Source organism: Manis javanica, chromosome 1 (assembly GCF_040802235.1).
Source record: "Manis javanica isolate MJ-LG chromosome 1, MJ_LKY, whole genome shotgun sequence".
Lineage (NCBI taxonomy): Eukaryota > Metazoa > Chordata > Mammalia > Pholidota > Manidae > Manis > Manis javanica.
Genome location: NC_133156.1, coordinates 24082983 through 24097786, shown reverse-complemented (window position 1 = coordinate 24097786; position 14804 = coordinate 24082983). Strand labels below are relative to the sequence as shown.

At 35.5% G+C, this 14804-nt stretch overlaps 1 protein-coding gene across 1 annotated transcript in view; it reads right to left on the bottom strand.

The window, feature by feature from the left end:
• Positions 1-14804, bottom strand: part of LOC108409545 (THO complex subunit 2-like) — a 105250-nt gene that overhangs the window by 2146 nt on the left and 88300 nt on the right. Inside the window, 15 exon segments of the mRNA XM_073211738.1 lie at positions 31-76; positions 78-104; positions 432-566; positions 5300-5335; positions 6788-6846; positions 7049-7476; positions 8201-8303; positions 8548-8726; positions 10048-10232; positions 10318-10449; positions 10806-10906; positions 10909-10933; positions 11824-11981; positions 12434-12575; positions 13571-13846. Coding sequence (XP_073067839.1) covers positions 31-76; positions 78-104; positions 432-566; positions 5300-5335; positions 6788-6846; positions 7049-7476; positions 8201-8303; positions 8548-8726; positions 10048-10232; positions 10318-10449; positions 10806-10906; positions 10909-10933; positions 11824-11981; positions 12434-12575; positions 13571-13846 — 2032 coding nt within the window.

Here is a 14804-nt window from a genome sequence, read left to right as displayed (position 1 = left end):
TGCTTTGATAGTATTAATAAGTCTACCTACTTGTTCCATTTTCCCCTTTTCGTCTCTTGGTTAAGTCTGGTGGTAGGTACTTCACGGTCATTGTTTGAATGATCCTAGAACCAAGAATCGTGAACTACATTGATCAAGAGTTTATGTTTTTGTTTTATTAAAATATTACTCTTACACAAGAAGGGCATAGCTAACTAGCATTGGAGAGTATTTGCCATAGTTTCACATACTTGGTAAAATGACATGAAAGACAAGCAGAGCTGGCAGAAATTATTAGGCTGAAGATCCTTATTACTGTAGAAGATTCACACTTCAAGATGAAAATACCAGTTATCAGACTGCCATGCAACAAACTAGTACTTTTAAAAAGGCAACAAAACATGCTACTGTATATAACAGCTTTCCAAACTAGTTTTAAAAAAATTACAAACCCTTTTCCGCTCTTTCCTGTCCTTTTCATCCTTTTTCTCTCTTTCTCTGGATCTTTCCCTTGACTTGTCCAAGTCTTTCTTGTCCATTTCTTTCTCCTTACTCTTGGACAGTGGTGGAGCATGATTAATGTAGAGCTGTTAAATTAAGGCAATATTACTAGAGATTATTAGTTTGCCAGTACTGGCATCATTTGCTTGATTGTTTATTTAATAAAAGATAATTGGTAGTTAGACCCAAAGTCAAAACTGGTCAGCAGTCTGGATTATGAGAGGTAAAATAAAAAGAGCAGGACACAAATTATGCAAAGACTTCAATTCCTGGCCATATAAAAATGATCATTTAAACCCAATCAGTGAATTCTTGCCTCAACTGAGACACATTAGTAAAGTTGTAAATTAGTAAATAACTCCAGTTCCTTATACAGCTCTATTATGAAGACCTGTAACTACCATTAGAAGAGTCCATATATGAAAAATAGTAACTATACTTTCTTTACTGTGAAAAAAATACAAGCCTCTACACAATCATAGAAATTTTGAATAGTTTTACCATGCACTGATAGGCAATCGATGACAGTGAACAGAAGCATAAAAATAAAAACAAGCTGTAAGTTTACTGGTCTTTTCTGCATCAGCATACACCATGCATAGATTATCCTAAATTATTTTTACAAATGTAAAGGCTGTACATTCTTTACTTCAGAAAGTGCTCCAATTTAAATCAAATAATCACAACTGACTATGAAATTTGTCTAACTATTGGTTCTAAATAGTCTAGAAAACCATATAGTCATCTGAATGATGAAACAACTCAAAAAGACTGAAAAATGATGAAATAATGTTCTCTGCCTATATTTCTCTGCCAAAAGGCCCAGAGGCAATAAAAACAGACAAAGATCAAAGATATGCTAACTTTAAATAATTAAAAAGATGACCTTACTTATGCAAGTTGTTAATATAGAAATCCAATATAAAAGAAAATATGAAGGAAGTAATCAGATACCTAACCTTATGGCATTTATAACTGTGCTACAAGCTTTTTAAAGATATTATATGTATGAGGCAGCAGAATACGGACTAGAACTCATTACACAACTACACAATTGTAGATACACCTTAGGAATGAAGAGAAAGGTGAGGGAAAAGTCAAGTATTTTTACATGAGGAAATCCTTTAATATTCAAGAGAATATATGAAAAGAGACAACCATCAGTCTGAAAATTAAAAGAAACACATTTTTTAACACCATCAAATATTTCTAATTTCAGTTGGCTCAGAAATACTGCCATAGCAATGCAAAGTAGATTCTTTAAAATTTCATTGTGGAAAAGTTGTTGATCAAATGAAATAGACAAAATGTTTATTAATAACAAAGAGCAATAGAATGAGAAACAATCATCAAAGTGCTTGTCTGAAAGGTACTCCTGCTGGGTATAATGCCCTAAATGACACTCAAGATTTTATAACTGTAATGCTTATTCGTCTTAATATTACTTATGAAACTGACAAAGGAAATAATATATTACTGCAATACTCAAAGATTTCCCTAAGGGAATTATTGCCCAATTCTCCTGATAAAAAAATTTTTTTTCATTACAAATGAGCAGGCACATGCACACACAGCCTCCACAAGGATGAAGTTTTTAACTGTGTCTAACTTGAATTCTGTATTGCAAGGAATTGAGAAACCTAAAAATTCTTAGTTTAGAAATGTACCCAATTCTATTTCTTCTTTCTAACCTTTAAGAACAGTTTGGATCACAATACCCTTTTCTACAAAAACATGTCATCTCTCACTGCATAGAGAATAAATGCATACAACTTAGCATGGACATTCCAAGTTCTTCACAATCTTTGCACAATTATGTCCTACTGTGAAGCAATCCAATGTATTCGTGTTGTGACTACCACTGCTTCCTAACACCCTGTCCTTCCCAGCAGTTCTCAGGTGATCCCTTTTATCTTAATCCCCAAAGACTAAAGACAGTTCAAAAGCCACTGAACACTTCAACCATCCTTCAATTCAATTTCCTGTGAACTCTTGTATTATTTCATATAACCTTTTTTGTGACAGATTATTTCCTATCAATTTCATGGCTTTTGTTTTTGTCCATACATAGTTTCCATATGATAGGGGAGCTAATATGTCTTTTCTACCTTTACACACTTCCCAGTGCCTTGTACACACAGTGAGTACTCAATACAAGTTTGCAAAATAAAATCATTGATTTGTTAAAGTGATCTGCATGTAGCATTGTTAGGTTTTTTTTTCTGATTTGCTTTTAGTTTTGGCATTGGGATCATTAGGTCCAAAAAACAATTTGATAATTCAAAATCTGTTTAAGAGAACATTGCTTTTACTTAGGCTACAATGTATAAAGATGGGCTCAGAATTCAAAGCTGAATTGTTTTTAAGGTGGTTATGGTTGCCCTCAAATTACAGAGCAGCCTGTGGCATCTTACTACACTGATGGACAGTGACTTCATGGGGCGTGAAGGGGACTCAATAATATGGGTGAATGTAGTAATCACACTGTGAAACCTTCATAAGAATGTATATCAATAATTCCTTAATAAAAAAAATTACAGAGCAGCCTGCTTAAAGTAACAAGCTTTTCTCACACTTTCTTCATCAGTATAGCTGCTGGAATAGCTAGGTGAAAACACAGCTGACCAAAAGTGGAAATATGCCAGCTGGAATTTGGGGGTTAAAAGGTGAACTGAGAGAAAAGATTTAGATACTAAATTAGGCTTAGGCTTTTCTCCCTTTAATTAATCTTACTTGAAAGGACAAGTCCATGTTACTTTTACCACTGATTAGAAGGTGAAAATAGTAAATAATTTAATAAAAATGAGGATCCCAGGGACAAAACATAACTAAAAGGTTAAACAAAGGAGGGAAACAATTTTATATGTCTGAGTGACAAGGTAACATGAAAAAATAGACACACGTCTTTCAAATCCTCTAAAAAGTAAGAGCTACCCCAGGAAACAGTGAGTTTATAAACAGCATCGATTTTAGAGATCAAAGCCCAGCAACATTTTTTAAAGACATTCATATGCTATTAAATTTTCCAAGACACATGAAAATGCAGCATCAACTCCTATGCAGACCAGTAAACACTGGATGTTTGACCAAAGGCCAAAGGCATTAAGAGTTCATTTCAAATATTTACTGATCACCTAACCATATTGTCAACGTACTATATACTAAGCACTAAGGACCTGAAAAGTGGTTGAGTCACAATTTTTAGAAGTGTATTCATATTCCATTTTCTAATTTTTCTGACTGAATGTGGAATAAATCTACTGAATTTTAAATGCCCACAAAAATCACCATCTTTTTTAAAGGGGGGAGGACAGACTGACTTGAATCACTGTAATTTAAACAAGATGAACACACTAAAGCGGCTAGGAACCCTTTCAACTACTGTTGAAGCAGGTGCTAAGAATCAAGGAGCTACAATTTTTGTTGTAACATTTTTTCATTGTAGTAGGAACATTTGAGGAACCTTAATTTTAGTCCAAGATTTGGCACTAACAACTTATATGCCACTGAGAAAGGATCAAGAACTTTAGTCAGTTTGTCAAAAAAGATGCTACCACCTGCTCCATCTACCTCACAGCGCTGTTATAGCATGAAATGAGATAACATATGTTCATCTCACATGTTTTATTTTCAAAAGATTTTCACAAATATAAGAAACTATAATATTCATCAATGATCAGAAAATCCAGTCACCTGTAACAGCAGGTTTCAAATTGCTTCAAAGAATGTTTCAGGAAATAAATACTCACAAGGTAACATTGTTAATCCATGAATTTTAAATAGCCCACACAAGCCACTGATGATTAAGACTAACACAAACAATCTGGTTATGAAAACCTACTATATTATAATACATATTTAATTTAGCTAATAAAAAGTTACTTTAAAAGAAAGCATTCGCAGTACAGCTGATAGTCTTGATTAATACAGGACAATCTAAAAACAGTGCTATGAATTCAGAGCACAGGCACATTGGCTAAAGTGTTAAAAATTAGTCCTCATTTGCCATTGATATTTCATTATAAAGCTACAGAACTAAAAGCAGTAATGTCAACTGATTTTGTTTTAAAATTTCATTTTGCATTGGTCCACCAGTAAGAAATCATACTTAGCAGATATAAAAGGAGGCAAAGTAGAAAAGCAGAGTGAAAAGAGGGTACAAGTTTTATCATAAAGACAAAATAACATGAACAATGGACAATTCAACTACAATAAAATGAACTCGTAATAAGATACACAAACTGCACATTCTTCTTAGTAGCAGAATACTCAAGAAAGAAGAATAATAGGCAAGACAATACTGACATGTAAAGACAACCATCAAGTTGAGTATTCCCCTCCTGGAGAAAGGTTGGTTTACATTAACCATATTTCTTGATATTATACAACTGCCAAAAAGGTAGCTTGGCAGAGGCAATAATATAAGACTTTTATGGATTTAGATGGGCTCACTTTTTAGAAAGTTATGTGAATGCATCAAATTTATTTTTTGGTCCTTTGCATTGTCTAAAATCAAAATCAACTCCCCAAAACAAACCAACAACCCATTCCCCAAAAATTATTTCCAGATTTTGAAGCATAATAAGATAATGCATAACACAGCAAGTAAGGAAATAATATAGGAATGTCCCCACATCACACATATTTGATAACAATCTCAGTAAAAGAGGCCACTGTCATCCATTGTTTGTAATAAGTATTTTTAAAGGTTATTCTCTTAGCTTATTGAACACTTACTAGGGCGAGGGTCATCTACTAAATAAATGAAATAAATACTTTTTCGTTTTACTTAGGCGTGATGATTTTAAAAGACTCAAACCTTTGCTGAAGACTTCTTGAGTTCGATGAAACTGTCCTGCAGAAAATGAATGGAGATGACAGGTGAGCTGGCATAGTTCTCGGAACCCAGAGGAACTTTGGGAAAGATGGCTGTAAGCTGGAAATAAACCAGCTACTTCTTGCAAGGATAAATCTTATGATGTCATTATTATATGAATATCAACAATAAAAAACAAAAGTAAAACCATATAATGGAATTGTAATGTTGAAAAAACAATTGTACGCACTCAATGTAACAAAAATCTTTCTCTGCTCAGAATTCAAAAATAAATGTCAATGCCACATTTTTCATAATACTGTACTTAAGTTATAAGTAATATTAAGAGACTTAAGAAAGCAAAACATTTTTCTGCACAAAAAGTTTAAAATAGTGGAGTTCACTGTGGAAGAACATTATCTTACATTTTCATAGTTTGTAATCGGGAGGCTTCAAATTTTACTTCAATTGTGACTCTACCATACACATTTTCATCCTTGCCAGAAAACTGAGTGGCATTACATTAACAAGAAAACAAAAGGTATTCTATAAGAGAGTAATCACTTTTTTTGCAGTGATTCTGATGGTGAATCTCATACCTCCCACAAAAAAAAGCACTTAAAAAAAAAGAAACCAATTAGAGTATTCCACCACAGTGCTCTTGACAAAGAATTAGTTAACTTACAGTTTTAAAAGTTCAACATACTGCAAATTCAAATATTCCATGAAATTAGATGACTTTAGAATTAAAATTAAATATGGAGCAAGGAATGGCTACCCCGAGTCTTCAAGAAGGCTACACCCAGGATTTTGTGCTGCAGTTGAATGCCTGGGATTTCTCTGCTGGGTGGCAGGACTGGATGCCACATCTGCTTTTATTGTAATGCAAAGTTCAACTTGTTGGGAAACCAATGGGTATAAACAAACCTCCAAGGGAAGATACAACGGAAGCTGCATGTTCACTGAATATACACAACTACAGGAGAACTGCTCACCAAGGAGACTTTAAAATGGAACTCCTTTCAAGACTCCTTCTTAGAAGGCACACATCGGTCTGATGCTCATCAAGAAGCTTGATGAATTCAGAGGTATCTTGTTTATCCTGTATCATCCAGGAAGTCTTCAGTGCTATAAATTCATCAATATTTATGCTGAAAAATATGCTTCATTCTGCTGAAAAGACTCGTTTGCTTGTAGCTACCATTGCACCCCAAAAATGACTGCTTAAAGCAGTGAGGGTAAAATTTCTCTTGCACTTTGAAATGCTACAAAATTAGTGCTAGGTCCTTGAAGTTTTAATATTTTTATAATAAAAATACTCTATAGGAAAAAATATCAGTTCACCAATACATAAAAATTTTATTTTCTAATGCAACATAAAACCTCCAGTGGCTCCGGTCAATACTTGGCACAAGACTTGAAGGAAGTCAGGACACGTATTCCAAACAGGTGAGCCTAACATGGATGCTGCCTTCCTCAGGCTATACTAACCTTTACTGTCGAGGAATATGATGGAGAATGGTGTTTATCAATTTTGCAGCATTTTTGTTCTGTTGGGCAAAAGAAATAGTGATAATAAGGTATACTTCCACTTTTTCCAAATACTTAAAAAAAAAACCCACCAACTTTTAGGTAATTAAGTAATACTTCCCCCAGTAAAGTCCCTAGATAACTTTCCAAAACAAGGAAATTGAAAACAACCATGCATTACAACATGCAACGTTAAACAAATATAAAGAAAGGTAAACTTGCCCCTTTCAGGCTCTGCAATAACTGATCGGGGAACAGGTGACTTTAAGGACCCAGAAACTGATGCTTTTTCTCCTCCTTTAGCATTTTCCATTGATTTCATTTCCTTTACTATATCTCTTTCTCTGGATGGCTCCTCTCTTTCCTTTTCTTGAGTAGATTTTGATTCTACATTGGGGCCGGTGGTCTTGAATTTCTCATCTTTAGCTTTTTCTTCTTTCTTGAATTTTTCTTTCTCTTTGTCAGACTTAGGTGTTCTTTCCTTCATTTCTCTTGCTTTTTCATCTTTATTTGGCCGTTTTTCCTTTGGTTTTTCTTTACCATCTTTACCAAGTACCCTGACTTCTGGAGTCATAGCTGGAGTCTTTTCTTTTTTCTCTTTTTCTTTCTCTTTCCCTTTCTCCTTGCCATTTTCTTTAACAGCTTTGCTGCTTAGGAATACAAATACGAGATTTTAGGACAAATGGTGATAAAATACACTCCATGGAATGTTTTAAATCATAAACAAAGGTTTCTTAGTGGCTTCAAAAATTCTAGAAGAGTAGCCCTTTGAAAACTGAAGAACAACTTTAAATGAAAAAGTACTTCTTTATCCACTAAGTAATAAATAACCAAATTCTTGAAGAGCAGATTAAGAAGAATGATTTAAGTGATGTCAGGCCCTTTTCTTGCATATTTTCATAACCTTGGGAGATTACAAATGAACATAACCAAAAATTGTCCCACAAGTCAACTGAAGGTGCTACTATCAGGAACTGGATACCTGACTGGATGAATCACTTGCTGGTCTAAATCAGCATAGGCTTCTCTTACGTAAATAATCCTTACCCAGACTGTCTACAGCAAACACTCAATCCTAAAATGTTTCTTGACTTCATCACCTACCTTCCCCTGCATACCCCAGCAGGGGAAACAGAGTCAGTCTCAGCTTATACAAAACATAATGAGGATGGTAAGCACATAACCAAAACAAGGGTACATACAAAATTTCAAAGCCCAACATAAATGACTTTCATTTCACAGCATTCAACTACCTTTCATTCATGTCTAATGAGGTTCATCATGTACGAATTCAGAATTTTGTGTATCAATGACACTTCAATAAAATAAAATAAAAAGAATTCAGAATTTTGACATATAGCACAGTGTTCCTACCTGTTAAAGCAAATATTTCCATTGCTTGAATTTCCTTTTGGTGTAGCACTAGAAGCTTTATTAACAGCTTTCACACCGCACTGAGATCTCTCCCTTGATTTATCTGAAATAAAGGTAAGGATTTATTTGACCACCCCCTAAATGTAAATAAACTATAATTTCACAGCAAAATGATTACAGATTGATTAGAAGGAAATAAAGGGCTGATGACTTTTTGATAGTTACATACTCCTACTTAGGGAATAAAAAGTAATACTAAGCTTGCATTTTACTTGTCATGTGATACAAAACATTTCAGTTGGTTGAAACAAAATGTGTTACTTATAAATTTCTATAAATAAGCATACCAGTCTCATCATTACTGCTTTCATCAGATTTAGATGCACTTCCTGTCGATGATGGAGAAGGCCCACCACCAGGCCCATTTTGTACACTGGCAACTGCATTCCTCGGAGAGGGGTCTTTGTGATGAAACTCATTTTCAGGTATCATGTATGACTTTCTACTTTTCAACTGCCCCGAGTAGCTGGAAGTCACACAAAGGGTTTACATATACAAATACAAATAAAAAAATACAAACATGGGGTTTAAAAGAATAAAATTATCAAGTTATTCACTCCACTACTTGGGTCCAGAAAATAAAAAATATTAATTTTCAGTGTTCTTGAAGGTCTTTATAGGAACCCTAGATGCTTCCTTAAAAATAAAAATTTCAGGGCTCTCTTGCCCCCTCCTGTCATGAGCCAGCTCTGTCCTCTCACTGTATCTCTCAATAAAAGCCTCTCCCTGGCTCTACCTTGGGTGTTTGCTAAGTTCATTCTTCGACTCCACGAACAAGAACCCCAGCACCATCTTTGGGGGCTCGTCCAGGACAGCTTTGGAGAAGCCATAAAACTGCAAATAGGAATAGAAATGGAACCTAGAATAGAAGTGCCCATATTCTGAGGCCCTCTTGACTGACCAGTGATGGGGACCTAACTGCACCCTTTACTGTACCCCCTCTCAGCATGAAGCAGCCAGAGTGGTCATTGCCCCCTTTTCCTAGCAGCAGCTAGGGTCTCTATCTGTAGAAGGGGAAATGAGACAGGGACCAAGGATGTAGTCAGAGTAGGGTGAGGGCCTCCGGAAAAAGCAAGGTAGGATATTTACACTCAGAGCAATGTAACTACATACAAGGAAACCCCCTACCAAAACTCTGTGTTAAACATTAAGCTCTAGAGTCATTCTTCTGTGACATCAATTCATATTCCCCAGATAAAGGAAAGTAGCCTGTTTTTATTATGCTAATCATTTGCAATCATGTGTAAGATTCACTTTAGCATGCTTTGTCTAGCATAGTTGTCTCATCAAGGACAAACATCCTAAGACCACTTTTAACAAGTCCACACCCCTAAGCCCTTTATCAGTTCCACAAAGTCCTCAACTGCCTATAAATCCCCTAGACAAGCACCACCCCAGGCTCTCTGGTCCCCTCCTGGCAGAGCTCTGTCCTCTCACTGTATCTCTCAATAAAAGCCTCTCCTAAAAAAAATTTCAGTGTGAACCAATCCTTAAATGAAGATGCTTTTCTTTGCTATTGATGAGCTGATTAACTGATGATGAAATGACATGTCCTTCAAACCAAGATATATTGGATGTCACTTTTGAAAGTATCATCCAGTATAGACTGGAAGGTGATAATCGGAAGTGACAACTCTCAACAGCCTGTGGGAATATGAACGCATAATCTCCCATATTTTCCTGAGGTAAAACAGAAGATAAACTTCACCACTGTAAAACATTTTAAAGTCTTCAGAATCCTTCTGTCATCTAGTCTCATAAATCACATTAAAGTATAATTGTGTTACCCCATAGCCATTGCATATAGATCTGGCCTCTTCTCTTTTTCTTCTTGGCAGATTTTATATACTCTTCTTTCCAAAACCTGACCCAGATTCAATACTTTTGGGTACCAAGGAAGTATTTTTGTTAGCACAATCAAGATATTCCTGATGTGAGTATACTCACCTGTTTCAAGGCAATGCACCGATGCCTACAACAAACATTTTAAGATATGTCATTATAAAAGTCTAAGTATGGAGAAGAAAAAAACACCTTTGAGAAATTCTTTTTTATACCTTGGTTAATTTGTAATGCCATTTATGTACAACATGACAAAAATTTTCATAGTCTAATTGATCAGCTTTATTTCCTCCATCAAATCCAGTTGCCCGTAATATAGTGAGGAATCCTGGATAATTTCCACATTCCTAAGGGGAAAAAAAGGTTTACTTTTCAAAGAAAAGTTCTGTTTCTCAAAATAGCAGAAGCTGAAACTTATGTAGACTAGATTAATGATTCCATGTGAAAACGTGATGCATATTTGAATGACAGGTAGTGTTCATAGGATGGTTCAGCGTAGTCAATGATATTAATTTTGGAATGTCAACATAAGGTAGGATATTTTTAAATAGCACTTTTTAATAATGAACAAATTGTGCTTAAATTTTAAACTGTTTTACAGCTGAGTCTTAAACTCAGTTTCCTTTAAAAACTGAACAACCTAGCAATTACTAGAAGTGGCTATTAGAGACATGGATAACATAATGATATTTATTAGTCCTACCTTTTCATATGTGGCTCTGTCACTGTGCCACCTGGTCACAGTTTCTAACATGCAGCAAAGAAATCTCCCATATCGACAAGTTTCATTTTCAGTATAGCTTCAACTGTGTAAATTATGTCAGAGAAAACCTACAAGAAAAAATATTTGAAAAATAAAAACAAATCAAGGTCAAAATTAGTTCAAAATACTAAAAGATCATGCAATAGCAAATCATAATAAATTAACAGATAAGTTTTAGTCACAATGTATTGTCCCCTTTTATACTCACAATTTCTGAGACCTTTAAATATTTTGGCTTTTGTGAGGGAACAGCACATTAATAAAGCAATGACAACAAAATTTTTATTTAAAAAGCTGATTAACAATGACAGAAGAAAAAAACTACTATTATTATTACATCATTTACTGCTATAACAGAGACTTAGACACAGATACTACCTGGGGTTAAAGGAACAGTAAGGAGAGAAAGGGCTAATAGAAAACAGAAACAGGCAGCTAACATGCTGTAACATATAGTACATTTTTAAACCATGAAAATGCAGTCATTTATTATAAAGAAAAAGCCAGATGCAAAAATTTGTGAATGTGATCATACTGAAAAGCGTTCAGAACTACAAAGGAGTATTTTGAGGGTAAAGTTAAGAGTGGAGAAGAGAGTTCTACCTATTATGACAAACATATAAACCCAAATGTTAAAATATTAACTAGAGGTGCTTATTACATATCAGGCACTATTCAAAGTACTTTTGTGTATAGTGATTCATTTGATTCTCACAAGAATCTTATGAAGCAGGTATTATTATCCCACTTCACAGATAAGAAAATTGAGGCACAAAGAGGTTAAAAACTTGCCAGAGATCATGTATCTAGAAAGTGGCAGAGTTAGGATTCAAGTTCAGGCACTTGGCTCTTGGGTTCATGCTTTTAACCAGACACACAGTAATACTTCTTTAGATTATAATGTTGAGCTATCTTTGTGTGAGACTTTTTTTTAAAGGTTCCAATAAAAAGAACTTACACGATCATAGCAAAGAAGTGTGGAAAAATTTGGAATTTTCTGTTGATGCACCAGTTCAACAAAACGAGCACAGTAAACAGCATCAATTGCTGAAAAAATACATCGAGGAAATATACACAGCTGTAGAAATTTTGTGATGGTCTCATTTTTGGTAGATTCTAAAAATAAGGAAAGAATATATTAAGTGGTAAAGTTCATCCTCAAGTGCCTCAAAGCCACTAAACATAATAAGAACATATTAATTTTAGCATAGAGAATGCTATAGAACCACAAACTATTTATAGTTTGTAACCAAAGGTCATGCCTGGGATGAGACTTGTTTTCACTCTGCGGATTTTTTTCTACCTGTAATTTCTCCAGAAGTGTGATTTTATACAGAAAAGTTGAATGATAAGCTGCCAATATTGTAGTCATAAGTTAATTTCACCAGCAAGCTAAATCGGTTCATTTAGTGAACATGTGAAGTTGACTCTGAATTAATGAGTAACCAAAAATTGGGATAGTGAACACTGAGTTGAAATAAAAACATAATACACTTCAACACCTCCAGAATTATAAAGGTTTGCTTTCGTAATTCAGCAGCAGCAGGAATGTAACCATTCTAACTTACTTGCTAAAAGCCAGTTGTCCTTTTCCAGTTTCAGTCTCTGTAGAACTCGCTGTACATGTTCCATCTGTTTTTTTTCTTCTTCAAGAAGCTTGTCCTGAAGGGCAGTACAGCGCTCCTTTTCTTTTTTCTTTTTATTTGGAGGCTACAAAGTATAAGTTAGATACTTCTCTAAGTGCAGGCACATTACCTCCCTTTCTTTTAATTAAAAAAAGAGATAAATGCCGATATATTGTGTCACCAGGGATATTTATGGATGTTTACCTCCATTCAACAAATCTAAGACAAAGTCATCCAGTCCTCAGACACCATCAGAACAGGCTATCTTCCCAACACCGGTACTTTTAGTCTAAGGCATGGAATCACCTTTGACTCTTCCTTCTTATTCATTCCAAAATCCCAATTGCTTACAAGTCTTGTGCATTCCCAATATACCTCCACCAGTCTACATTCTCACAATGAATTACCCAAAAAGCCACTTTGCTGGTTTCAGCCTAATGCTAGTCCTTTCCCCCACTAAATGCATCCTTTATGCTACTGTCATAAGTAATCTTTCTAAAGTACCATTTTTACCATTATTACTTCCCTGCTCAGGAATTTAAAATAGCTCTCAATTTTATCAAGCCTTCTTTTCTAACTTTCATTGCTCTACATAATCTGACTCTATTTAAATTATCCCTCAGCCAATTCACTACAGTAGAAGTGGTCTCCTTAAACCTTAGACTACTTTACTCCTTTGCTGGAGCTCTAGAGTGGCCAGTCTGCCTCCAAATTTCCAAACCTAATTTACCTTCAGGGCCCATGCAGCTCAAGACTTACCTCTTCAGTAAAGTCTTCTCCAAAATAGTTCTCCTTTTAGGAATTCCTATTGCTCTTGCAATTGTAAAATGATCACACAGATCATGTAAAGTTGCTAACACAGCCCTCAGTAGAAAAGCAAACTCAAAAACTTTTGACTGATGCTAACTTCCAAGTACTCATCCATACCCATGCTCCTACCCAGGAGAGGTCACCACTAAACCCACTTAGGAACATAGATAGCAACAAGATCATAGCTTGTTAGTACAAGTTTAAACTATGGGCAATGCTGAACTAATACCATGAAGTTATTACACTTGAGCTACTAGAACAAAAACCTACCATTTCCTGATTGTCATCAATGGCTTTCATCTGGACTTTAAGTTTATTGACTTCCCGTTCGTAGCTGGTATGTGGAACTGCAAGGTCGTACATCGTCAATGACCAGAATGTGGCATAAAATTGAGGGCTGATGTCATCCCAGGCCTCGGAAACATGTAAGGAGACCACTGCTTCATGGACAGGAGCCATCACCATTTCACATGATGTAATGTACTTAAGAACTTTATGCTGCTGTTTACTTCCCTTTTCTGATTTTTTAAGTTCATCATACTTTGACTAAAGATATAAACACACACACACACATTTTTATAGAGGTGACTTTCATAGTATAAAAAGCTATGTTCCCTTTTCAAGAGTCAAAAGATGACCAATCTAAACAGCTGTAGGAATTCTACTTCCTTACCAACACTGATTTTAAAATAAATCATCCCAGGAAACTGCTCTAATCTTTGGTCCTGGGTGCTCATTAGGAGCTTTTCAGGAAATTCTTACTGAATCTAACCTGTTCAGTAAGGGGATAGGTATGTGTGCCCCTTGCCGTTTCCCCCAACCATACTCTCTTACTGCTGCACAAAGATTAAACATACAGGGTTTCCACTCCTGCTTCTGAGATAGTCAAGGGAACCAAGCAGCGGGTCTTAACACTAACGAAGAGGCAGAATGGAACTAACAACAGCCAATCTGGACAGAATGTGTTATCACTACACATACCCATATTGCCTGTTACAATTTCTTGATGAAGCTGGATCAATGCTAAGAAAAGTTATGAAAAAGTTATCATAAGACTGATAAGTAGGGTGACCAACTGCCCAGTTTTGCCAGTGACTAAGAGGTTTCCAGGGATGCAAGACTTTAGTGTTAGTACTAGGAAGTCCCTGGCAAACTGGAACCAACTGGTCACTAGACTGCAAAGCTAAACACGATTTCCTGTGAATGGCTGTGGTATATTAGAGTTTAAAGAGTGTGGGAAGTGACACTATGGTGGGTTTTTATTTTGTGGCCTGACTGGTTTACCCTAATTTGAGGGGGTGTGTGATGGGGGAGGGGGCATGCCAGAGGAAGGCCATGCTCTTAATTGTACAAGGAAAGAACCTGTTAGTACCAGAGGGGGGTGGGAGGGGTAAAGGATGGGACACTACAGAGTGTATGCCAAATGCAAAAAAGAAAATAATACAAAGTAGAGTTGTATTATTATACATATATATAATATAAAGTACTCACCAAGTACTCACCA